The sequence below is a fragment of the Erinaceus europaeus genome, chromosome 11 (genome assembly GCF_950295315.1).
Source record: "Erinaceus europaeus chromosome 11, mEriEur2.1, whole genome shotgun sequence".
Lineage (NCBI taxonomy): Eukaryota > Metazoa > Chordata > Mammalia > Eulipotyphla > Erinaceidae > Erinaceus > Erinaceus europaeus.
In genome coordinates this window covers 48,983,732-49,006,860 of record NC_080172.1, presented here as the reverse complement: position 1 = coordinate 49,006,860, position 23,129 = coordinate 48,983,732, and the positions used below count along the sequence as shown (strand labels likewise).

The 23,129-nt window shown below is 48.2% G+C and overlaps 3 protein-coding genes across 6 annotated transcripts in view; 1 reads left to right on the top strand and 2 right to left on the bottom strand.

Moving 5' to 3' along the window:
• The window catches only part of SLC50A1 (solute carrier family 50 member 1), a 149,717-nt gene that overhangs the window by 37,344 nt on the left and 89,244 nt on the right, over positions 1 to 23,129 (bottom strand). The gene's annotated exons all lie outside the window — the stretch shown is intronic.
• GBA1 (glucosylceramidase beta 1) lies at positions 11,720 to 17,690 on the top strand. Of its 4 annotated transcripts, none has more exons than XM_007525402.3 (11): positions 11,720 to 11,869; positions 12,313 to 12,400; positions 13,271 to 13,462; positions 13,566 to 13,712; positions 14,195 to 14,328; positions 14,578 to 14,750; positions 15,168 to 15,405; positions 16,228 to 16,452; positions 16,743 to 16,906; positions 17,323 to 17,439; positions 17,528 to 17,690. In XM_007525402.3, exons 1-11 carry the CDS (start codon positions 11,843 to 11,845, stop codon positions 17,637 to 17,639), a joined length of 1,617 nt encoding a protein of 538 aa, XP_007525464.1. In that variant the 5' UTR covers positions 11,720 to 11,842; the 3' UTR covers positions 17,640 to 17,690. The 4 variants fall into 4 exon arrangements, with proteins under 4 accessions (XP_007525464.1, XP_060057546.1, XP_060057544.1 ...); XM_060201563.1 differs by lacking the exon at positions 11,720 to 11,869 and adding an exon at positions 12,010 to 12,128; XM_060201561.1 differs by lacking the exon at positions 11,720 to 11,869 and adding an exon at positions 12,045 to 12,167.
• MTX1 (metaxin 1) lies at positions 18,134 to 22,758 on the bottom strand. Its single transcript, XM_016189193.2, has 8 exons — positions 22,619 to 22,758; positions 21,320 to 21,389; positions 21,114 to 21,193; positions 19,604 to 19,696; positions 19,292 to 19,474; positions 19,140 to 19,216; positions 18,564 to 18,718; positions 18,134 to 18,470 (listed from the first exon to the last, which is right to left on the bottom strand). Exons 1-8 carry the CDS (start codon positions 22,697 to 22,699, stop codon positions 18,256 to 18,258), a joined length of 954 nt encoding a protein of 317 aa, XP_016044679.2. The 5' UTR covers positions 22,700 to 22,758; the 3' UTR covers positions 18,134 to 18,255.

Sequence of the window (23,129 nt, the reverse complement as noted above, 5' to 3'; positions counted from 1 at the left end):
GGTTTTTTGTTTGTTTTTACCATAGCACTGCTCAGCTCTGGCTGATGGTGGTACTGGGACATCATAGGCTCAGGCATGAATGTTTCTGTATTCCCAGTCCTCCTTAACCTTTTTAATGCTATCGAGACCTCATGAATGCATAATTCTGCTGCCATTAAGACAAATTCTGTCTGCCTGTTTATGGGTGGGAAGACACCACAGCACAATTCTAGCATCAGAGTTTCTCTCAGTGCCATAGTGCTCCCATGTGGTCCTGGGGCTCTAGCCTGGTGCCAGGTGATGCCTCATCTCTAAAATGGAACACTGACAATAACTGCTTGTGAGAATGAAATAAGACAATGCAATGAAGTAGTTTCAGTCATCCACTCAATGAATAGTAGGTCTTGTAACCTCTGATTTTATTTAGAAAATAAAATGCCAAAGGCAAATAACATTGTGAGAGAAATCTGAGAGATGAAACTGGCCAGTAGGGGGGATAATTATAGACTGAAAGAGAAAATCAAATGACCTGGGAGATGGTGCAGTGGTTAGAGCATTAGATTTAAAAGCATAAGTCCTAAGCTTGATTTATGGCATCACGTGTCAGAGTGACAATCTGGTTCTTTTGTTATTTCCTTCTCTTTCTTATGGATAATATGTGGGTGGAGAACCTTAGCTACATCCTAGGACCCTGAGATCGGACTCATCTCAGGATTGATTCTTCAGTCACCATAACTGAAGAAATCTGAAGAAATCTAGAAGGATGCACCCAAACATCTCGAGATGAAGAAGGTGTCAGGTGTGCCACTGATCAAAATATTTATTAATAGGGAGTCGGGCTGTAGCGCAGCGGGTTAAGCGCAGGTGGCACAAAGCGCAAGGACTGGAGTAAGGATCCCGGTTCGAGCCCTTGGCTCCCCACCTGCAGGGGAGTCACTTCACAGGCGGTGAAGCAGGTCTGCAGGTGTCTGTCTTTCTCTCCCCATCTCTGTCTTCCCCTCCTCTCTCCATTTCTCTCTGTCCTACCCAACAATGACGACATCAGTAATAAAATAATAATAACTATAACAACAATAAAAAACAAGGACAACAAAAGGGAAAACAGATAAATATAAAATTTTTTAACAGTTTATTTTTTCCCTTTTTGTTGCCCTTGTTTATCGTTGTTGTTGTTGTTGTTATTATTGTTGTTGTTACTGATGTCCTCATTGTTGGATAGGACAGAGAGAAATCAAGAGAAGAGAGGAAGACAGAGGGGGGAGAGAAAGATAGACACCTGCAGACTTGTTTCACCGCTTGTGAAGTGGCTCCCCCTTCAGGTGGGGAGCCAGGGGCTCCAACTAGGATCCTGTGCACTTTCCGCCATGTGTGCGTAATCCACTGTGCCACTGCCTGGCTCCCTCTGTTCTTATTTCTAAATACATACATACATACATACATACATACATACAGAGCGAGAGAGAGAGAGGCCTGCAACACTGTTCCTATGAAGTTCCCCATTTGCAGGTGAGGAGAGCAGGCTTGAATTCTGGCCTTTACACATGGTAATAAGTGCACCACAACCTGCCCCCCACCTCTTGTGCATGTGTGCTATCTTGTTTTGTTTATAGACAGACAGACAGACAGATAGGCAGAGACCATATCACCAAAGTTTCCTCCAATATGGTAGGGATCAGGCTCAAATCATAGCAGAGCAGTGCACTACTCAAGTGAGTTATTTCACTATCATTGCTGCCACCCCCCCCATCACTTTGAGAAGAAAGAAGGTGTAAACTACATGTACATGTATGAAGAAGGAAATAAGGAAGGGGAAGGTGTTCTAAATAAGGCAGGGTAAATATCACAAGTGCTTAAGAAATGCTTGTGGAATGGATGAAGTGGGAGAGACAATGAGGTACTGCATATAATCTGCACAGTTCCCTCACAGGAGTGAGCCTGTGAGAAATTTCCAGTAAGAGCAGGATATTGACAGAGTGATGCACCTTGAGCTGCCAGATAGGATGAGTAAGCTTTTCCTTGAAAGAACTACAGCTCCCACCACCAACACTGGCCCAGCTGGTTGCAATGTCCTGAGGCCTATAGTTTTACCAGATGCGGGTTATCACTTCCTTTTAAAGATAAAACCATGGAGGCTGAGCAGTGGCACACCTGGTTGAGTGCACATATTACTGATAGGGATGCATATTCCTTAATATAACCTGCACTCATATTTCCCTCTTATCAGATCACAAATGGGGCAATTGCTGCTGTCCCCCACCCCCACTTGCTGGGTAGAACAGCACCAGGGGGCATCCTTTGAGATAAGAGCTGTTAAGGAGGGCTGAACCAGGGGGTCAATTCTGGCCTGAGATAATTCCATATGCTCCTCTGCCTAGTTACTTTGTGTCTGAATAACACATTGATTTTTTTGTTTAAATATTTACTTATTTATTCCCTTTTGTTGCCCTTGTTTTTTTATTGTTGTAGTTATTATTGTTGTTGTTATTGATGTCATTGTTGTTAGATAGGACAGAGAGAAATGGAGAGAGGAGGGAAAGAAAAGAGAGGGAGAGAAATATAGACACCTGCAGACCTGCTTCACCACCTGTGAAACAACTCCCCTGCAGGTGGGCAGTGAGGGCTCTAACCAGGATCCTTATGCTGGGCTTTGGGCCACATACCCTTAACCCACTGAGCTACCCCCCCACTCCCAGAACATTGATTTTTTTGACACATCCCTGTGAAAGTTCTTTCATCTTGTCCTGCTCCTTTGAAATGAAAATGTAACCATTATGTAACCATGTTGAAAAATACTATTTATTGGTCCCGAGAGGTGGCGCAGTGGCTAAGGCACTAGACTCTCAAGCATGAGGTCCTGAGTTCAATCCCCAGCAGCACATGTACCAGAGTGATGTCTGGTTCTTTCTCTCTCTCTCTCCTATCTTTCTCATTAATAAATAAATAAAATCTTTTAAAAATCGCTATTTAAACCTGTGCTGTTCCTTTGTTCAGGGCAGAGAAACTTTCTGAAGAGATTTGTTTCTCCTGCCCACTAGTGTAATAAAACTCCTCTCTTTACGCCATAATTTCAGTTTAAGCTTCATGTTTGGGCATAATTTCTGCCTGTATTCTCCTCCCTACCGAGCCCAGAGTCTTTTACTTTGCTGCAACACGCCAATTCCAGTTCAGGTTCAACTTGTGTTTTCTCTTCCGATCTTGTTTTTCAACTTCTGCCTGAGAGTGAGATCATCCCATATTCATCCTTCTGTTTCTGACTTATTTCACGTAACATTAATTTTTTTCAAGGTCCATCCAAGATTGGCTGAAAATGGTGAAGTCACCATTTTTAAAGCTGAGCAGTATTCCATTGTGTATATAGACCACAACTTGCTCAGCCACTCATCTGTTGTTGGACATATGGGTTGCTTCCAGGTTTTGGCTATTACAAATTGTAAGAACATACGTACACACAAATCTTTTTGGATGGGTATATTGGGTTCCTTAGGATATATATCCGGGAGAGGAATTGCCGGGTCATAGGGTAGGTCCATTTCTAGCCTTCTGAGAGTTCTCCAGACTGTTCTCCACAGAGGTTGGACCAACTGACATTCCCACCAGCAGTGTAGGAGGGTTCCTTTGACCCCACACCCTCTCCAGCATTTGCTGCTGTTACCTTTTCTGATGTGTGACATTCTCACAGGAGTGAAGTGGTATCTCATTGTATTTCTCTGACAATCAAAGACTTGGAGCATTTTTTTTATGTGTTTCTCGGCCTTTTGGATCTCTTCTTTTTTTAAATTTAATTTAATTTTATTTATTTATTCCCTTTTGTTGCCCTTGTTGTTTTTTTATTGTTGTAGTTATTATTGTTGTTGTCGTTGTTGGATAGGACAGAGAGAAATGGAGAGAGGAGGGGAAGACAGAGAGGAGGAGAGAAAGATAGACACCTGCAGACCTGCTTCACCGCCTGTGAAGTGACTCCCCTGCAGGTGGGGAGCCGGGGTTCGAACCGGGATCCTTATGCCGGTCCTTGTGCTTTGCGCCAACTGAGCTTAACCCACTGCGCTACAGCCCGACTCCCTTGGATCTCTTCTGTGGTGAATATTCTGTCCATATCCTCTCCCCATTTTGGATGGGGTTATTTATTTTCTTGTTTTTGATTTTGGCAAGCTCTTTATATATTTTGGTTATTAGCCTCTTGTCTGATGTATGGCATGTAAATACCTTCTCCCATTCTGTGAAGGGATCTCTTGGTTTGGGTAGTGGTTTCTTTTGCTGTGCAGAAGCTTTTTAATTTGATATAGTTCCATAGGTTTATGCTTGCCTTAGTCTTCTTTGTAATTGGATACATTTCATTGAAGATGTCTTTAAAATGTATGCGGAAAAGAGTTCTGCCAATATTTTCCTCTAAGTATCTGATAGTTTCTGGTCTAATATCCAAGTCCTTGATCCACTTGGAATTTACTTTTGTATTTGGTGAAATATAGTGGTTCAGTTTCATTCTTCTGCATTTTTCCAACGCCATTTGCTGAAGAGACTCTGCTTTCCCCATGTAATAGTCTGGGCACCTTTGTCAAAGATCAGATGTCCATAGGTGTGGGGGCTTACTTATGGGCTCTCAATTCTATTCCACTGGTCAGTGTGTCTAATCATGTTCCAGTACCAAGCAGTTTTGATGACAATGGCCCTATAATACAATTTGAGATCTGGTAGTGTGATGCCTCCAGTTCTGTTCTTTCTTCTCAAGGTTGTTTTGGCAATTCTAGGTCTTTTCTGGTTCCAGATAAACATTTATAGCATTTTTTCTATTCTCCTAAAAAATGTGCTTGGGATCTTGATGGGAATAGCATTAAATTTGTAGATGGTTCTGGGTAGTATATTCATTTTGATGATGTTAATTCTTCCAACCCATGAACATGGAATATCTTTCCACTTCTTTGTGTCTTTTTCTATTTCCTTGAGTAATGTCTCATAATTTTCAGTATACAAGTCTTTCACTTCTTTGGTTAGGTTTATTCCTAGATATTTTATTGTTTTTGATGCTGTAGTAAAAGGAATTGGTTTCTGGATTTCAATTCCTTCTAACTTAGTGTTTGCATAGAGGAATGCCACTGACTTTTGAATGTTAATTTTGTAGCCTGACACCTTACTGTATTGCCTGATGATTTCCAAAAGCTTCTTGCTGGATTCCTTAGATTTTTCTATGTATATTACCATGTCATCTGCAAATAGGGAGAGTTTGACTTCTTCTCTTCCAATCTGTATCCCTTTAATTCTTTGCTCCTGCCTGATTGCTATGGCAAGAACTCCCAACACTATGTTGAATAGTAATGGTGATAGTGGGCAGCCCTGTCTAGTACCTGATCTGAGGGGAAATGCTTCCAGTTTTTCACCATTGAGTATGATGTTGGCTGTAGGTTTGCTATATATAGACTCTACTATCTTGAGGAATTTTCCATCTCTTCCCATTTTTTGTAGTGTTTTGATCATAAAGGGATGTTGTATTTTGTCAAAGGCTTTCTCTGCATCTATTGATATGACCATGTGGTTTTTGGTCTTGCTTTTATTGATGTGGTAGATGACATTGATTGATTTACATATATTAAACCAACCTTGTATCCCTGGGATAAAACCCACTTGGTCATGATGAACAATCTTTTTAATACACTGCTGTATCCGGTTGGCTAGAATTTTGTTCAATATTTCAGCATCTATGTTCATCAGAGATATTGGTCTGTAGTTTTCTTTTTTGGTTGTGTCCCTGTCTGCTTTTGGTATCAAAGTGATTTTGGCTTCATAGAAGCTGGAAGGGAGTATTCTGGTGTCTTCAGTCTTCTGGAAGACTTTTAAAAGTAGAGGTATTCTTCTTTGAAGGTTTTGTAGAATTCATTTGTAAAACCATCTGGCCCAGGACTTTTATTTTTGGGAAGGTTTTTGATAACTGTTTGAACTTTATTAGCTGTGATGGGCCTGTCCATGTTATCTAGTTCCTCTTTACTTAATTTTGGAAGTTCATAGGTACCTAGGAAATTGTCCATTTCTTCCAGGTTCTCTAGCTTGTGGCATATAGTTGTTCATAGAAGTCTCACATGATATATTGAATTTCTGCAGTGTCTCTTGTAATAGCTCCTCTTTCATTTATGATCTGATTTATTTAGGTCGCCATGTGCGCTTAACCCTTTGCGCTACCGCCCAGCTCCCTGTTTTTGTTTTGTTTTTTTCTAACCAGAGCACTGCTCAGCTCTAGCTTATGGTGGTGTGGGTGATTGAACCTGGGACTTTGGAGCCTCAGGTATGAGAGTTTCTTTGCATAGCCATTGTGGTATCTACCCCCCATTTAAAAAATAATTTTATTTATTAACTCAAGATAGGGAGAGAGTGAGAACCAGAGCATCCCTCTGGCACATGGGATGACAGGGATTGAACCCATCACCTCAGGCTTCCAAGTCTAGCACCTTATACACTATTCCACCTCCTAGGCTCCAGAAAGAGCTAGTTATGTCTGGAAAGTCTTCACTAAGGTGACTGAAGAAAGAGAGGCACAACCATGCAGCTCTTGAGAGCTCACTGTGTTCTGGGCACAGGAGAGCCTGGGAGGCTGTGGCATCTCACCACTTCACAAGTGAGAGTCTAATTTGGCCTGGTCCTCAGTGTCTCTCATTTAATTATGTGCTGTCCATGTGGCCCCTTCAGGGAAGTGCCCTCCTCCCTGCACTGTGGAATTACAGCTTTATTCACTTCCTGACCATTGTGCTACTTTACACAATCCCAGTTGTGTGACTTAGCATTGAACTTCTTCAATTTCCCAAGATGAAATTGCGTCTGATGATGAAACTAGGCAAGCCCTAGTCTATTCAGATATGATTCTGTCATGAGTCTGTGCAGGGCCAACTTCTGGTCAGGCAAGGATATGCTCAATAGAGCACACATTATATCATGTACAAGGACCTGGGTTCAAGCCCCTAGTCCCCACCTGCAGAGGAAGAACTTCATAAACAGTGGAGATGTGCTGTAGATGTCTCCTCCACCTTTCTTACTGTGCTTCTATGTCAGGAAAAAAAAACAAAAAAACAAAAATACACCGGAGCGGGGCCTTAGCACAGTGGGTTAAGCACAGGTGGTGCAAAGCGCAAGGACCGGCTGAAGGATCCCCGTTCGAGCCCCTGGCTCCCCACCTACAGGGGAGTTGCTTCACAAGTGGTGAAGCAGGTCTGCAGGTGTCTATCTTTCTCTCCCCCTCTCTGTCTTCCCCTCCTCTCTCCATTTTTCTCTGTCCTATCTAACAATGATGATATCAATAACAACAACAATAAAAAAACAAGGGCAATAAAAGGGAAAATAAGTACATAAATAAATTAAATAAATAAATAAACCACTGACCACCTCTTTGGTAAAACCATGAAGATGCCTTAATCTTAATTTTTTTTTTTTAGTGATTTCTTTTTCTTTTTTTTAATATTTATTTATTTTCCCTTTTGTTGCTCTTGTTGTTTTTCATTTTTGTTTTAGTTATTATTGTTGCTTGTTATTGATATTGTCGTCGTTGGATAGGACAGAGAGAAATGGAGAGAGGAGGGGAAGACAGAGAGGGGGAGAGATAGACACCTGCAGACCTGCTTCACCGCCTGTGAAGTGACTCCCCTGTAGGTGGGGAGCCAGGGGCTCAAACTGGGATCCGTAAACCTTGTACTTTGTGCCACGTGCACTTAACATGCTGCGCTACTGCCCCACTCCCTCTTTTTTATTTTTCATCTTTCATTATTTCATTTTATTTGCTTTTTGGATAGAGAAACTGGAAAGGGGTAGTTGGGGGCGAGAGAGAGAGAGACACCTGCAGCATTGTTCCATCATTATTATTATTTTTAAGATTTAAAAAAATTATTTATTCCCTTTTGTTGCTCTTGTTGTTTTATTCTTGTAGTTATTATTGTTATTATTATTGTTGGATAGAACAGAGAGAAATGGAGAGAGGAGGCGAAGACAGAGGGGGAGAGAAAGACACCTGCAGACCTGTTTCACTGCTTGTGAAGTGACTCCCCTACAGGTGCGGAACTGGGGGCTCGAACCGGGATCCTTATGTCTTGCCCCACCTGTACTTAACCACTGTGCTACCGCACAACTCCCTATTATTATTATTTTTGTCTCCAGGGTTATTGCTGGGGCTCAGTGCCTGCACTATGAATCCACTGCTCCTGGAGGCTATTTTTTTCCTTTTGTTGCCCTTGTTGTTTATCGTTGTTGTTTTTTTTTTTACCAGAGCATTGTTCAGCTCTGGTTTATGGTGGTGCAGGGGATTGAACCTGGGGCTTTGGAGCCTCAAGCATGAGAGTCACTTTGCATAACCATTATGCTATTTACCCTCCGCCCTATTGTTGTTATTATTGTTGTTGTTATTGCTATCATTGCTGGATAGGACAGAGAGAAATCCAGAGAGGAGGGAAGGACAGAGGGGGAGAGAAAGCAGATCTGTTTCACCGCCTGTGAAGTGACCCCCTTGCAGGTGGAGAGCTGGGGGCTGGAACCAGGATCCTTTTGCAGGTCAGTGAGCTTTGTGCCATGTGTGCTTAACCTGCTGCACTACAGCCCAACCTCTTTTATTATTATAACCAGAACACTGTTTAGCTCGGGTTTATGGTGATGTGGGAGATTGAACCTGAGATCTCAGAGCCTCAGGCATGAGAGTCCATTTGCATAACCATTATGCTATCTCCCCCACCCCCACACTAAGAAACTCTTTGTACACACCTGCTACTGAGTTAGTCTTTTTTAAAAAATATTTATTTATTTATTTATTCCCTTTTGCTGCCTTTGTTGTTTTATTGTTGTTGTTATTGATGTTGTCGTTGTTGGATAGGACAGAGAGAAATGGAGACAGGAGGGGAAGACTAAGAGGGGGAGAGAAAGACAGACACCTGCAGACCTGCTTCACCACCTGTGAAGTGACTCTCCTGCAAGTGGGGAGCCGGGGGCTCGAACCGGGATCCTTCAGGCGGTCCTTGTGCTTTGCACCATGTGTGCTTGACCCACTGCGCTACTGCCCAACTCCCCTGAGTTAGTCTTTATGCATGAATTTCTGGGTTAGTGAAGCTTCCCTGCCTTATGAAGTGCTATCTGGCCAAGACTGTGTCCTTTCTTCCCACTATTCAGAAGGGACACAGGGATGAGGAGACAGCACAGCACAAGAGCTTATCCTGAGGTTCTAGCACCTCTCACATGGTGTCAAGGTTCAAATTTGAGCCTTGCACATGGGAAGGCACATGTCCTATCTGGTGAGCTATCTCTCTGACCTCAAAAGTTCTCTTTTCCATCCTTTCTCTCTCTCTCTCTCTCCACTCTCCCTTTTTAATTTTTTAATTATCTTCATTTATTTATTGGATAGAGACAGCCAGAAATCAAGTACGAAGGGGGTGATAGAGATGGAAAGGGACAGAGAGACACCTGCAACACTGCTTCACCAATCGCAAAGCTTTCCCCCTGCAGGTGAGGGCCGGGGGCTTGAACCCAGGTCCTTGAGCATTGTAACACTCCATCAGGTGCACCACCACCCAGCCCTCCTTGTCTTTCTATTTGCTTATTTATTTCATTTAATTAAAAATAATAATCTACTGCTTCAATTTGAGCGACATACATTTCTTTAAAAAATTAATTAATTTGATAGGACAAAGAGAAATTGAAGAGATGAGGGAAGGGGAGACAGAGAGATGGGGTAGGGGATTGAGAGAGAAAGAGAGATACCTACAGCCCTGCAAGTGAAGCTTCTTTGCTGCAGGAGGGTACTGGGGCTTGAACCCAGGTCTTTGCACATAGTAACATACGCATTCAACCAGGTGAGCTATCACTCAGCGCCTTGTTTATTTATTGTAAATATTATTTATGCTTTTTAAAAAATATTTTATTTATTTATTAATGAGAAAGATAGGAGAGAGAGAAAGAACCAGACATCACTCTGGCACATGTGCTGCCAGGGATCAAACTCAAGACCTCATGCTTGAGAGTCCAAAGCTTTACCACTGCGCCACCTCCCGGACCACTATAAATATTATTTATGAAAAAGAGGAGAGAGAGGGTGTCGGGCGGTGGCACAGTGGGTTAAGCGCACGTGGCGCAAATCGCCAGGACCTGCGTAAGGATCCCAGTTCGAGCCCCCGGCTCCCCACCTGCAGGGAAGTCGCTTCACAAGTGGTGAAGAAGGTCTGCAGGTGTCTGTCTTTCTCTCCTCCTCTCTGTCTTCCCCTCCTCTCTCCATTTCTCTCTGTCCTATCCAACAACAACGACATTAATAACCACAACAATGTTAAACAACAAGGGCAACAAAAAGGAAAATAAATAAATAAATAAATAAATAAACAAACTTAATTTAAAAAAAAAGAAAAGAAAAAGAGGAGAGAGAAAGTGGATTATTACACTGGTACATGTGATATCAGGGCTTGAACTCAGGACCTCATGCTTATTACCTTATTACTCAGGACCAACACCTTATCTTTTGTGCCACCTCCCAGGACACCAAAGATTTTATTTTATTTTAATTATCTTTATTTATTTATTGGATCGAGATAGCCCGAAATCAAGAGGGAAGGGGAGATAGAGAGGGAGAAATAAGAGAGACACTTGCAGCACTGCTTCACTACACACAGAGCTTTCTCCTTTCAGGTGGGGACCAGGAGTTAAACTTGGGTCCTTGCACATTACAACGTGTGTGTGCCACCACCTGGCCCTCCATTATTATTTATTTATTTGGCAAAACAGTACTCAGGTCTGGCTGATGATGGTGCTGGGATTGAACATGGGACCTCAGGGCCTCAGGCATGACATCTGTTTGCATAACCATTGTGCTATCTCCCTGGCCCTATGCATTTTTTTTTCCTCCAAGGTTATTGCTGGGACTTGGTGCTGGCACTACAAATCCATTACTCCTGGTAGCATTTTTTCCATTTTTATTGGATAGGACAGAGAAATTGTGAGGGGAAGGTTAGAGAAAGAGAGACCTGCAGATCTGCTTCATGGCTTGTGAAGCAACTCCCTGCAGGTGGGGGAGGCTGGGGCTCGAACTGGCAAACTAGCGCAGGTCCTTGCACTTTGTACTATGTGCACTTAACTCAGTGTGTTACTGCTCGGCCCCCGGAAGTTCTTTTTCTTTTTTAAATATAATTTTAAATGGAAACTTTACTTATTAAAGATTTTACTTATTTAGTCATGAAAAAGATAGGAGGAGAGAGTGAGAAAGAAAGAACCAGACATTACTCTGCTACATGTACTACCAGGGATAGAATTCAGGACCTCATGGTTGATATTCCAGTGCTTTATCCACTGCACTACCTCCCGGACTTTCTATCTAACTTTACTTAGATAAAAAAGAGAGAGAAAGAGAGGGAGGGAGAGAGAGAGAAATGGAGGACTCGAACATCACCTTGGCACGTAGGATGTCAGCGGTCAAACTTGGGACTTCATATTTCCAAATCCAGCACCTTACTCACTGCAGCACTTCCCAGGCCCTATTAGCATAATTTTTATGAGTATTACTTTACATTCTCTTCCCCGGAAAAGCTTTGTGCCTGCTGTGGCTCCCATTCTCCACTCAGGTTTTAATCTAGACGCTTCCTAAAGTTGTCATCCACACTTGCCTTCCGTAATTTCACAGGGCGGATAAGAGCCAACAGCCTGGAGCAATCTATCTGCCCTTTACGAATATGGGTGCAACTGCTTCACTTCCTGTATCACGTGACGTAACTGGATCATCACATGACCCATCTGCTCCTATGTGTCTGGAATGAACGCGCCGGGCTCACCACAGGGTACCGCAGGGAACTGCAACTGTTTTCAGTGAATCCTCAGTTCCTTGGAGGCTCTGAAATTCTACAGTCTTCCCTTTGGTGATCCTGGGGCGATGGAGCTGTCCAATCGTTCTAGAGAGGTGCGTTGACCCCGGCTCGCTGCTGATCTGGTTCCACAGCTGCTGGCATCCTGGCCAGACCGGCCCTGGTATTCAGTGAACAGTAGACTCGATTCAAACCCAGGGCATCACATCTGCTTGGTGGAGGGAGGGAAGGGGTGCCAGGGAAAAACAGGAAGGCAGAGGAGTGGATGAGCACCCTTGGTTGGGACCAGAGGGAGCTGTCATTGGCAGGGGCTTGTCCCATCCCAAGGAAAGGTAGCAGGAGAGCTTGTGGGAGGTGAGCCCAGTGGAAGCTGAGCCCTGACTAGGAGAGTAGGTGAGGGCAGAGGACTGCCATCTTCTTTTTAAATTTCTTTATTGGGGGCTTAATGTTTTACAGTCGACAGTAAATGAATCATCTTAAGTGAAATAAGTCAGAAACAGGAGGATTGCCTTCTAACCTCTCCTCATTCTACCTTCAGGAATGCCCCAAGCCCCTGAACAGGGGAGGGGCCATGGCTGCCAGCCTTGCAGGACTGGTGCTACTCCAGGCAGTGACAGGGGTACTGGGTAAGTTGGGGAGGAGGCTCTTGCTGTCGTGTGGAGGTGTGGAGGACCTTCCTTTCATTATTTTTTTTCTCCCACCAGAGCACTGCTCTGGCTCATGGCTCATGGTAGTGTTGGAAATTGAACCTGGCACCTTAGAGTCTCAGACATGAAAGCCTGCTGTACTGCCAGTAGTGGTACTCCCCCACCCCATTCCTTATGTGGGCTTTCTCTGTTTTAGATGGTCTTCTGGTGTAATGGAGGTGTACTTTTGTAGTTTTTTTTTAAATAAATAAACTTTATTTATTTATTCCTTTTTCCCTTTTGTTGCCCTTGTTGTTTTATTGTTGTAGTTATTGATGTCGTCGTTGTTGGATAGGACAGAGAGAAATGGAGAGAGGAAGGGAAGACAGAGGGGGAGAAAAAGATAGACCACCTGTGAAGCGACTATCCTGCAGGTGGGGAGCCGGGGGCTCGAACCAGGATCCTTATACCAGTCTGTGCGGTTTGTGCCATGTGTGCTCTGGTTTATGGTGGTGCGGGGGATTGAACCTGCAATTTTTCTTCTGTAGGTGTTCATTAAACTCTTTTGAGTGATTGAGGCCCATATTGTGGTGGGAGGTATACAACAGGAACATTTTTGAAATTGAATTCAAGGCCAGCAAAACAGTTACTGGATAGTGAGCTGCTTCCTCAAGTGCGTGATCTTGCATTGAACCTGGCTCCCCACTGCATTGAAGGAAATGGTGCTGTGGTCTCTTTCATTCTCTTTGCCGCTGTCTCTATCTAAAACAAACAGACAAAAAATAATAAAAATTAAAAAACAACACTTGAGTTAAGTCTTTCCAGCCAGCCAGCACCCTCCTCCTTAAGCCTGTGCCTCCTTCCTCACAGCTGCTCGCCCTTGCATCCCCAAAAGCTTCGGGTACAGCTCGGTGGTGTGTGTCTGCAATGCCACCTACTGTGATTCTCTGGACCCCTTGACCCTGCCTGCTCATGGCACCTTCAGCCGATACGAGAGCACCCGCAGTGGGCGCCGCATGGAGCTGAGCAAGGGACACTTCCAGGCTGACTACTCAGGCACAGGTATCCCTTGTCCCTAAGCCCAGCCCGCCTCCTCCTACTGCTTGATCTTGCTTGGTCCCCACTTCCCCATGCGCTGACATTGTGCCCGTTGTACTGCCCCTAGGTCTGCTGCTGACCCTGCAGCCTGATGAGAAGTTCCAGAAAATAAAGGGGTTTGGAGGAGCCATGACAGACGCGGCTGGTCTCAACATCCTGGGCCTGTCACCCACGGCCCGGGATTTGCTGCTCAGATCATACTTCTCTGAGGAAGGTGGGCAGGAGGGGGGACAGGGTGTAATACATGGTGCAAGTGATATTTTAAATATCCTTTACTAACATATATGGTGGTATAGGGGACTGTACCTAGGACTTTGGAACCTCAGGCATGAGAGTCTCTTTGCATAGCCATTATGCTATCTACCCTTGCTGATGTGCGCTCTGTCTCTTACCAGAGCACTGCTCAGCTCTGGTTTATTGCATATCCATTATGCTATCTATCCCTGACCCTGATGCTCTCTCTTCTCTGATCTTTCCTCTCCCCCTGATCCCCTAGCCCTGTCCCCTCTGACATCTGGGTTCTCAGTTGCTGCCTTGTGAGGAAGATTGGCTTTCCCATTCTGCATCAGGTGTTGGGTACTCTTAGCTTCACCCTGGGCCTGGGTTCCACTACTGCCTCCCAAGCTAACCTCCACTTCACCCCCATGATTGGTAGCTAGGTACCGCAGGCTCTCACAGCCCGGTCTGCTTGTGCAGGAATTGAATACAACATCATCCGAGTCCCCATGGCCAGCTGTGATTTCTCCATCCGCACACATACCTATGATGACACCCTGGATGATTTTCAGTTGCTTAACTTCAGCCTCCTGGAAGAGGATGTGAAGCTCAAGGTGGACACTCTAGCTGCCTCCAGTGTTGGAGGCACTGAATTCTGGGAGTGGTGGTGGTGGTGATGGTGGTGGGAGAGCCCCAGGCTTAAGCTACCCTCAGGGAGACACAGCCCCTGGCCTCTACTTTGTGTGCTGTCCTGAGGCTGAGGGAGGAGAGTGAGGGCTGATGGGCAGGCCTGCTGCACTGGTCAGGCCAGTCAGAACTGGGTGTTCCAGAGCTGGGTGTCTCTCTCCACTACCTGTTTCTAGATCCCTCTGATTCACCAGGCCCTGCAGTTGTCCCGGCGCCCTGTGTCACTCTTTGCCAGTCCCTGGACATCGCCCACATGGCTCAAGACCAATGGAAAAGTGAACGGGAAGGGATCACTCAAGGGCCAGCCAGGGGACCGCTACCACCAGACCTGGGCTAGATACTTTATCAAGTAAGACAGGAGAAAAGACCATGTCAATGAGCGCCATCTCTATCCTCGACACACTCCCCACCCCCCACAACGCTATCTGGGCCTGCTTCTCCTTCCATCCCTGACAGCTCTATTTTCTTTTAACAAGAGCACTAGTTCTTCATTAAAAAAATTTATTATCTTTATTTATTTATTGGACAGAGACAGTCAGAAATCTAGAGGGAAGGGGGAGATAGGGAAGGATACACCTGCAGCACTGCACCACTTGCAGAGCCTTCACTCAACGAGGTACACCACTAACTGGCTCCCAGTCCTGACACCTCTCAACTCACCTTTCTGCCTGATTCAAGTCTTCTCTCACTCATCAGGAGCCCTAGGCTCTGCCCCGCTTCCCACTCTGGGCTGAGCTCACATACCCTGTTCCCCCCCCCCGTCCAGGTTCCTGGATGCCTACGCTAAATATAAGCTGAAGTTCTGGGCAGTGACTGTGGAAAACGAGCCCACTGCAGGCCTACTCACTGGATACCCCTTCCAGTGCCTGGGCTTCACACCCGAGCACCAGCGAGACTTCATCTCCCGGGACCTGGGCCCTGCCCTGGCCAACAGCTCCCACAGGGATGTGCGTCTGCTTATGCTGGATGACCAGCGCCTGCTGCTGCCCCACTGGGCCCAGGTGGTAAGGCCAAGGTCTCCGGGGACTCACCACCCTTGGGTTTAATACCCACATGACTGACTCCCAGAATGCCTTCCTTAGCTCTTGAGCAACCTGGACTGGACTCAGTAGCACCTCTAAAGTGCGGGTGGTGGCGTGGTGACATCTTCTGGACCTCCAGGGCTCCATGAAAATTTTAAAACATTAAATATTTTGTTATTTATTTTAACAATTTATGAAAGAAAAGAGAGAACCAGAGTATCACCTGGGCAGGGATCAAATTCATGCTTGAGAGTCTAATACTGCACCACCTCCAGGATGGTTTTATTATTATTTACCAGAACATTACCCAGCTCTAGCTTATGTTATGGAGGATTGAACCTGGGACCTCAGAGCCTCAGACATTAGTCTTCTTGCATAACCTCTAATCTACTTCCCTTGCCCTCATTTATTATTATCTTTTAAAGATTTATCATTTATTTACTAGTGGGATGGGGTGAGAGAGTATGTGTTATTTTGGTACATTTGATGCCAGGATTGAACTCAGGACCTCATGCTCTTCGTCCAACCCTCTAGCCACTTGGAAATCTCTTGGGCTTCAGTATTCATTTATTTTCACAAGATCCAGAAAAAGAAGCTGACCATCTCTCCAGCATATGAAATACCAGGGATTGAACGCAGGACCTCAGGCATGCAAGTCCTGTGCTCTCTGGCTGCCCCAGTTACCCCTTTTTACTCCCTTTGGTTGCACTCCACCTGTCGCTGCTCCCCAAACTGGCTCTTCCAGACCCCATGCAGGGGCAGGTTCAACAGCTCCTTCCCCAGAAGCCCTCCCCTCTCATCCAGGTGCTGGCCGACCCTGAGGCTGCCAAGTACGTCTATGGCATCGCTGTACACTGGTACCTGGACTTTCTGGCTCCAGCCAAATCTACGCTTGGAGAGACACACCGCTTGTTCCCCAATACAGTGCTCTTTGCCTCAGAGGCCTGTGTGGGCTCCAAGTTCTGGGAGCAGAGTGTGCGATTGGGATCCTGGGACCGAGGCATGCAGTACAGCCACAGTATCATCACGGTGAGCCCCTAGTACTCCCTGGCATTCCCACCTGTTCTCGGGGACAGCAGACTCTGGTCCCCCCCTCCTTGCCTTGTCCTCACAGATTAAGTACCTTCCATGCTTGGGACTCAGGCAGTTCCACTGGCCTTGATGGCTCAGCTTCTCTCTTTCTCTTGTTTTTCCTGTTCACACATGCTCCTTCCACACCTGGGGTGCACTGTGGCCCCCATCTACCCATGTGACCCTGCACTCAGTCCTCTAGGGACTGGGTGTGGAGTTGGGTATCTCTTGCCTTGTTCTACTCCCAGAACCTCCTGTACCATGTAGTTGGCTGGACTGACTGGAACTTGGCCCTGAACCCTGAAGGGGGCCCCAACTGGGTACGCAACTTTGTGGACAGCCCCATCATCGTGGACATCCATAAGGACACATTCTACAAACAGCCCATGTTCTACCACCTCGGCCACTTCAGGTGGGTGGAAGGCAGGCTGTGTATCACCTGCAGGAAGGAGCAGGGAAGCATCTGGGGTGGGGACCTGGGATGGGCACACATCTCCCTCTTACACCACCTCAGCAGGAAGTGACTATCTGGTATCAGAGACTCAGGCTAAGCCTGATGCCCAGGCTGGGTTGGGAGGTGGGGGGGCAGAGCAGGCATTGGGCACAGGGCTGAGCTGTGCACAGGATGTTCTTATTTTTTGGTAGAGACAAAGGTGCAGAGAGCGCCACCACAGCACTGAAGCTTCTTTCAGTGCAGTTGGGGCCAGGCCCAAACCAGTGTTGTACACAGTCCCAGTGAGCCAGCCCAGTGTGCCTCTTAGGCGAGGCATGGATGGAAACTGAATGAGGCAAGGCCGGGGCTCCTGACCACGCCTATTCCCCCACCAGCAAGTTCATTCCTGAGGGCTCCCAGAGAGTGGGGCTGGATGTCAGCATGAAGACAGACTTGGAGACAGTGGCGCTTTTGCGCCCTGATGGAGCCGCAGTGGTGGTTGTGCTGAACCGGTGAGGCAGTGGGTGGGCTGGGGAGTGGACTGCCCATAGGCAATATGTGTGTCTTGGTGTGGTGACTCTCAGCTTCTCCTTTCCCCAGCTCCTCAAAGGACGTGCCTGTCACCATTAGGGACCCTGCCCTGGGCTTCCTGGAGACCATCTCGCCTGGCTACTCTATCCACACATACCTGTGGCCCCGCCAGAGCCCCTGATGGCAGGCGGACATTGGAGCTCTACCTGGTATTAAAGGGAGAGTAGGCTGACTCGCTTTCCGTGTTTAACAAGGGCACTGCAGGGCCAGGAGCTGAGGTGACGCAGGCCCCGAGGCAGCAGTTTGGGCAAGTGACTCACTCTCTTCCAAAGCTGGTGCCAAGGCTTGGAGACTGAGGGAGACAACCTAGAAACCCCAGGGCCCTCCCCCCACGTGCCTGTATGAGCGAGTGCTATGTGCTGACTGCCTGTGGACACTGGGTCCAGACTCATTGTGAGCGCACCACCTCTAGACAAGATGGGGGTGAGGTTGAGGGAAGGGAAAGGAGACTGGGGAAACTGATCCCCACCCAAAATGGAGTGCTATTCATTTTCCTGGAGAGACCCAAATGAGCAGTGCAGAAGCATTGGCAGGGAGCAGCCCAGGCACCTGTGGGTAGGCTCAGGCACCCAGGCAAGATGGCAACCTCTCCCAGGAGAGAGGTTCTGACGCCAGTCAGCGTGAGCAGGTTTATTCTGGAGTGGCACCCCATTTCCAAATATGTCACAGTGGGGAGACGCAGGGACCTCTGGAATGCATGGCAGTAGAAAAATCAGTCCTGGCAGCTGGAGGAGAGCTCACTCCTCGTCCTCCTCCTCAGCCATGCCCAGAGCCCGTGTGCCCAGACCCCGTGCTGGTGACGTCCTCTGGATTGAGACAATGCCGCTGAGCAGGGCATAGCCCACCATGGCCACCAGTCCTGCCAGCACTGATAGGACCTGGTTCCGACGCCGGTATGGCTCATCCTCTGTCTCTGGGGCTGCTGGTGTCTGATGTGGAGGTGATGCCTCAGCTGAGAAGTGAGGAAAGATGGAGTTAGTTCCTGGACACCCTGCCTGCTGTACCTGGGGGTAGCCCCCTGCACAGGTTCCCAGGTACCCCTTACCTCCATCCCAGGGGAAGTAGAGGCTGAGGATGTGGGAACAGTAGGTGCAGAGGTTGTGAAGGCCCCGCAGGTGGGCTTGCAGCTTTCCACTGGGCAGTTTGGCTTGAAGCAGCAAGGCCAGGTAGCTGAAGACGAAGGCATCCAGGGAGGCAGGGCTGGGCACACAGAGAGGGAAGAATGTAGGCGACAGGACAGAGATGGAATCAGGAGCAAGAGTCGGCCCTCAGAGGTGGGCTCTAAGCAACTGGGGGCCACACCAGGTGAAGGGAGGACAGGACATGCCATTCTGGCCCTGGGGTGGAGAGAGATGTCTGGTGGCGCCAGCCTGCCCCTGAATGGGACTCTATCCCAGGGCTGCATAAAGGGCACATTGAGTGCCCTAGAGCCTGTGGGCCCCTCCTGTGCCTGGCAGCCCTCCCTCCCACTGCAGAGGCCTTGGCTCCACCTCCTGCCCCACTGTCACCAGGACCACCATCCATCCCAAGGGGCTCATATCCACAGCCAGAGTCCATCCCACAACCCCCTCTCAACCTCTACCTTCTTCCAGACCACTTATTCCCCTAGAGTCAGACTCACGCATCACCAAAGAAGAATTTCTGAGTGCCCAGGCGCTGAGAGAGAAGGGTCAGACATTCCCGGGCCTCCTGGTACAGCTGGAAGGAAGATGTAGGGAGGCTTCTGGCTCTGGACACAGGGATGCCTCCCTCCTAGGCACCCCCTAGCTCTACCTCCTTCTCCAGCTCCTCCTCGCTCTCAGGTCTCTGCTCTCCACACAGAAGCTGCAGCCGCTCCATGTGCTGCCGCTGCATGTGGCCAGGCAAGAAGAAGTTGAGGGGAAAGGGCATGGCCTCTGCATACCACTTCCGGGTCACCTCCACATAGTTCTTGGTGTCCACCCAGAAAGTGTGTATCTGGAGGGGGTAGGCAGGTTGGTCTGAGCTGGCACACCTGCTGGGTCCCCTGAGATGCTACAGGCCTATGCGTGAGGGGAGGGAGGGGTTCTTCCCACTGCCCCCACCCCCCAAGTTCTGAGCACTCACCAGCACTGGAAGTAGCTTCTCCTCCAGCAGAGACATGAAAGCCAATGTGTCTGCTCCTTGTCGGGCTGACAGGTCATAATCAGCGTTGTACTTCTGCAGGGGAAACTTCCTATGAACTTTGGGTCCTCCAGGTTCTGGCTGGTATCGCCCTCACTAGCCTGAGGGGGAGAGCAGGGAGCTCTGCCTGCTGAGGCCCGGTGCTGGGGCCCAGCCAGGAGCCTGTTGCTGTTGGCAGAAAGCCTGTGCCTTGAAGCCTGTTGGCTTCCTGGTCCCTGTACCGTTGCGGGGAGCAAGGCTTGGCCACAAGCTCAGAGCAGCTCCCAGAGTCTCCACGGAGAGTTGGCAGCCTGCCTGCCACGGCCACTTCCTAGCAGTAACTCAACAACTAGGCAATGCCATCCCCATGCTCCCCAAACTGAGCAACTCTCAAGGCTTGTTTATTTGATACCTAGTGTTTGGCTCTTTGCCCTGTTTTATTCTTCAGCCCAGGTGTAGCCACATGTGCATTCTGTCCCCCCAGGGCTCAGGCTGCCACACTTCTCCAGGCTCCAGTGTTTGCTCTTTAGCACACCCCTCTACACCTATTTGAGGGAGCTTTGTCCCCAAACAACCTCTTTTTTTAAAAGACTTATTTGTCAGAGAGGGTGGGGAGAAGAGAGAAAACCTCATGCTGCAGAGTCTAATGCCTTATACACTGTGCTCGCTCCCAAGCCATTCTAGCTAACCTCTTGAACACGAGCCTTAAATCCCTCTAAACCTCTCAGTTCCTCCCCATGCAGAATGGAAGTAATGGGGGCCAGGTGGTGGTATAGCTGGTTGAGCACATGTGTTACCATGCACAAGGATCCTGGTTTAAGTCCTCTGTCCCCACCTGCTGGAAGGAAGCTTCATAAATAGTGAAACAGTGCTGCAGGTATCTCTCTGTCTCCTCTATCTCCTTCCTGCTAGATTTCTGTTTCTAGCAAATGGTAATAATAGGATGGAAGTAGTGATCTTTTTTGAAAAAATTTTTTTTAACTTATCTTTATTTATTCGAGGCAGCCAGAAATTGAGAGGAAGGGGGAAGGAGAGAGAGAGAGAGAGAGAGAGAGATGGGCAGAGAGACACCTGCAGTAATGCTTCACTACTCCTGAAGCTTTCCCCCTGCAAGTGGGGACTGGGGGCTTGAACCCCGGTCCTTGGGCATTGTAACACATGCACTCAACCAGGTGTGCCACCACCTGGCCCTGATATTTCTCTTTTTTATTAATCTTTTTAAGGTTTTATATACTTGATAGAGGAAGAATTTGAGAGGAAGATAAGAGGGACACTTGCAGCACTGCTTCCCTCTCTGCAGTTGGGGATCAGGGGCTTGAACTCAGGTCCTTGTGCATTGTAACATGTGAGAACCAGGTATACCACCAACCAACCCCCTGGTGGCTTGGTAACAAAAACCACAAATACATCTACGTTGTAACAAAAGGACTGGGCTCTTGTGAAACCAGCAATCCTTCTATCCCAAGGCACCTACCTCTTTTCGAAGTTGGGTGATGATTCTGTGTGGCACAGAGATGACCTCTCCATTACTGGTCCGAAGGGCAGGCAGACTTCCTGGCATAGAGAAAGAAGTATGCGCAGCAGACTCTCCACTTTCTGACCATCACACATAATTGTACTATGTCCCCATCTGTCTACTGCTCCTCCCTTAGTACACCCTACCCCCACCATGTTGGATACCTGAAGGGCTCCTCCAGGGGTTAGTGATCTTGTGCACCTTGAGAGGAACACCAGTGAATCTGGCATAGGTCTGTAGAAAAGGAAGCAGAAGGCAGAGGCTAAGGACAGGCCTCAAAAAGGATTCGAGGGGATTACATTGCTGAAACTTTTTGTGTTATGGTCGGTGATTACTACTTGCCACATACATAGACGTACTCAATCCAATTTTACAACAGGCTATGCAGGATTCCCAGAGCTCATGAGCACATCCAAGGTTAAAAGTCAGGAAAATCGGGGGGCCAGGTGGTAGCGCAGCAGGTTAAGGGCACATGGTGAGAAGCTCAAGGACCAGCGTAAGATCTTAGTTTGAGCCCCCACTCCCCACCTGCAGGGGGGTTGCTTCACAAGCAGTGAAGCAGGTCTGCAGGTGTCTATCTTTCTCCTCCCCCCTTCAAATTTCTCTGTCCTGTGCAGCAACAACAGCAGTAACAACAACGATAAACAAAATAGCCTCCAGGAGCAGTGGCTTTGTAGTGCAAGCACTGAACCCCAGCCATAAGCCTGTAGGCAAAAAAAAAAAGTCAGAAAAATCTCTCCCTCTCTCCTCTCAGATCATCTCCCTGGTGAACTCCTATTTTCATTCTCTTCTTAGAAACAGTGGTCCACACTCTGCTTTGGCAATCTTACTGTCCTGTTGCTACTGATACTCTCACATCCTAAACCTTCTATTGTATTAATCTGCTTTGCGTTTATTGCCTTTTTACAAGCACCTCCGGAGGAGGACTCACTGTTTAACACCCATGCACGCTAATGTTTGGTATTTGATAGAGACCTAGATATACACTTATTAAATGAAAAAAAAAGAATGAATGAGTGAACTAGTCTGACCCCATAGCTCTGTCTACAGAGCTTGGCTGTGGCCCTTCTGTTAAATAAGAAGCTCAATAAATGCTGTTCAGTGAGCAAGAAAGGGAGGCAGGGGAGAAACAAACACGGCCAAGCCCGAGAAGCCTGAGATCGTCCAGAGTTAGAAACCTACCAACGGAGATACAACGCCCAACGCGAAGTGCTGGCCCCCAAGGTCAAAGTCAGTGATAGGTGAGCACGGGCCAGCACCTACCCCCCTGAACCCTCCGACAAGGCCTCTTTCCATTCCTGTACAAACCCAAACTTGTATTAAGGCAGCTGGCTGCCTCAGTTTCCCTCCCTGCTCCCGGGCTGAGGCGGCCGGGCAAAATTCGGATGAGTGGCTAATCCGGGCCCCCGGGCCCCTCCCCAGGCCTCCGGGACGCCGCAGAGGGTGTCGGCGCTACCCCTCACCAGTACTGTTAGGCTATCCAGGTCCACCGACGGGAGCCCCCAGCCGCCGGACCAGCAGAACAGCTCCATGGGCGCCGCCATCTTGCTCGCCCTCTGCCCCGGAAGCTCCTCCCCCGGCGCGGCCGCGCTCTCCCGCGGGGACCCACCCTCAGTGGCGGCGCGGCGCGGGGGGCTGGGGAAGGCCCTCGGGGAGGCGCAGCTCCTGCGGGCGGAGCGGGCAGCCTGACAGCGAGGGTCCGATTTTAGTGTTTCGGGGCCGGGCGGCAGCCGGCGAATACGGACACGGCTCTCGCAGGGGGCAGAGGCCCTGGCCCAGGGTAGTCTCGGAGGATCCGGGCACCTCGGGGAGTCGGGACGCTTCGGCCGGGAGCAGTCCCGAACCCTGGACACGACGACGGGCTGTGGACTGGAGGGGCCCGGGCTCCGGGGGCAGGGGTGCGGGCTCTCGCTTATCTTCACGCGGGCCGGGCTTTTCCCGCGCCTCTCAGGGCTCGGCCCCCGGCAGGGGCTG

Coding starts and splice junctions, on each gene's coding strand:
- GBA1 (XM_007525402.3), top strand. CDS start 11,843: ATGGAGCTGTCCAATCGTTCTAGAGAG. Junction 13,463..13,565: donor GGCTGACTACTCAGGCACAG/GTATCCCTTGTC, acceptor TACTGCCCCTAG/GTCTGCTGCTGACCCTGCAG. Junction 15,406..16,227: donor TGCCCCACTGGGCCCAGGTG/GTAAGGCCAAGG, acceptor CCTCTCATCCAG/GTGCTGGCCGACCCTGAGGC.
- MTX1 (XM_016189193.2), bottom strand. CDS start 22,699: ATGGCGGCGCCCATGGAGCTGTTCTGCTGGTCCGGCGGCTGGGGGCTC. Junction 19,697..21,113: donor TCACCCAACTTCGAAAAGAG/GTAGGTGCCTTG, acceptor TTTCCCCTGCAG/AAGTACAACGCTGATTATGA. Junction 18,719..19,139: donor AAATTCTTCTTTGGTGATGC/GTGAGTCTGACT, acceptor CTGTGTGCCCAG/CCCTGCCTCCCTGGATGCCT.